This window comes from Penaeus japonicus, unplaced genomic scaffold (assembly GCF_977035675.1).
Source record: "Penaeus japonicus unplaced genomic scaffold, GWHDUDI00000001_assembly GWHDUDI00000008, whole genome shotgun sequence".
NCBI lineage: Eukaryota > Metazoa > Arthropoda > Malacostraca > Decapoda > Penaeidae > Penaeus > Penaeus japonicus.
In genome coordinates this window covers 19,294,310-19,296,809 of record NW_028234410.1, presented here as the reverse complement: position 1 = coordinate 19,296,809, position 2,500 = coordinate 19,294,310, and the positions used below count along the sequence as shown (strand labels likewise).

The following is a 2,500-nucleotide window of genomic DNA, read 5'->3' as shown; positions in this document are numbered from 1 at the left end:
TAGAAGTGAAGAATATAGGCAAAGTTCAATCAAATAAAACTAGAAAGACATTACTGTAACATGTTTTTTGACTAAAATATCTCCTCTGACCATGTCAATATTTTTACGTGCCTTTACATTGTAGGCGCATTCATGAAAACCATAAAAATAGGGTGGGTGAAAAACTCTGAGAGGATCAGTGCTGCCCCGGTACAGCGAGAAAACACCCCCGCATAAACCGCCGTGCGCTTGTTATCTTCCTGGCGTAAGCGGGAGTAGGCAAAAATATGTCCCATCAAGAATAGGTTAAGCAAAACTATACCCATCTGCAATAGGTTATTGAATAGAAATATCAAAAATATTCTGCCTTACATTTTTCATCCAGAAAATGTATGTAGTAAAAAAAACAAAAAAAACACCTCATCATAGCATAAACTTTTATTTTCTTGAAAGTCACACCATCTTGCAAGTACGCTGAACCCCAAAGAGAAATCACATTGGCAAGTGCACACACATTTTCTTATCTGTGACGATATTGTCTACGTGTTCAAAATCCACAACTGTTACAGGAGTGCTAGCAGTATAAACGTAGACACAAACAAAATAAATCATTTGAATCAATTAAGAACATACATAAGTCAGAACAAATGAACAAATAAACAAAGATAATGTAAGATATTACATTTTCTAACAAGGCCTCACTTTTGAAACATCTTTAAATCAGAATTCAATTAAAGAAGAACACAACCTATCAAATAAATTTGGTATCCCATGCAATCAAGTTTCACATACCTCTGCAAAGGATGAACAACACAAGTGTCAGTTTGTGAACTAATATCCATATAAATGCCTCAGGTGTAGGGAAAAATTTATTTTGTGTCTTAAAGATGTTTTGACAAATTTACGAGTCATTTACATGCTAACAAACTTGCACAGAACTAAGCATACTGATTTGTAACCAAAAACACTTCTCCAGTTAGAGAAAAAAGACCAGAGGGTTTACCAATATTTACTGCAGTTACACAAAGTTATTAATAGTTGATATGAACATAAAATACTAAAACACCCTTGAAGAGAATGAAAACAAAAAATGCAAAAATTTAGAGTGGTTCCATGATCAACATAAAAGAATATCACAGATAAAACAGTTGTCATATATGTCCAGATTATTAACATTGTTGATTTTGATGGCAATTTCATTCAAAAGCAATTTAATCCATTATTACAAAGTTCACTCTACTGAGTAATAATCCCACTAAAAGCTTTCATGTTTGCACTGAAAAATGACAGCACACAAATACAGCAAAATCATGCTATAATACAACAGGAATAAAGAATAATCGTATCACAATGACTGTTGTGAGGAATAGTAGAGTTCAAGCCTCTGCTCTTTTTACCTCTCAATGTTTGAATTCATCATTCAGATTCCATAAATGATCACATAACTGGGAAACAGTGACGAGAGACAGTAACTTCACTTACAATACAGATATCCAAATAATTGTCTGAAGGAAATGTTACATCATGTTAAAAAAAAAAAAAAAAAAATCATAGATGACGTCCAAACATTTAAAAATCGCAAATGATAAAATTACAGCAATGAGATACACTAATATTTAATGATTATCTACAACTTAAAAAGGAAAAATATAACTTTGCACAGATACTGCATGTGAAACATTTCCTCCTTAATACTGAAAGAATACATCTTCCAGAATGTCACTGCCATGGAAAGCCAAGCTGACAATATCCCACTGTTGCTAAACAACCTCAAGCCTCTGAACTCTTCATAACATACCCAAACAGGATAGTCAAAAAAATAAACATTTCAAAAAGATAATTCCTCTGATATTACACAAGGTATATGGAGAAGCTAGACTGAGCAAGTATAGACCACAATACAATTTTACTATGAGAATCTTATTAATGGGAACAGAGGCCTCTAGGATGCCTGCAACCCTGGAATAGGTCTGCCAATTATCACAGTGACAATACATGCTGGGCCACTTACAATATTAATGCCACGAGATGATGTCACACACCATCAAATCAATAATGGCTACATATGCCTTTACACAAATGTAAAGATAATGATTATGTATATTATGTACATATGATGAATTATCACATTTATATACAAGGAACAGGATTATGAGCTGGGCTAATTACAGATAGGATCAGTGTTGGTCAACAAATTTTGAGAGACGAGGATGTAGAACCGTACTATAGTGAACACCATGTTTACGGATAGTGGCTGCTGCTAGGCACTGTAAGGAAGTGAAGTGAAGTGGGTTTATTAACTGGGACAAGCGTTGGCCACGGGAAGCACGCAAAGAAGCAAAACTCTGGCCTGAGCCATTCAGAGTATCTAAGTGAGCACCAGCAGCAAGGAGGGATGTTAGTAATTCACGACGACACTGTTTGTTACTGGATAAGGTGTGTAATGGAGTGTTGCCCTGTTGATCAGTAGCACACGGATCAGCTCCAACTTCTAGCAGTAAAGACACAACCTCCAAGCTTG

The 2,500-nt window shown here is 35.1% G+C and overlaps 1 protein-coding gene across 2 annotated transcripts in view; it reads right to left on the bottom strand.

The window, feature by feature from the left end:
- Window positions 1-402: 402 nt before the first annotated feature.
- The window catches only part of LOC122259998 (protein fem-1 homolog C), a 145,811-nt gene continuing 143,713 nt past the window's right edge, over window positions 403-2,500 (bottom strand). For both annotated transcript variants that reach the window (XM_086539158.1, XM_086539157.1), the window contains exon 6: window positions 403-2,500. This exon is cut by the window's right edge and continues 743 nt beyond it. In XM_086539158.1, the coding sequence (XP_086395284.1) occupies window positions 2,157-2,500 (344 nt within the window). In that variant the 3' untranslated portion in view covers window positions 403-2,156.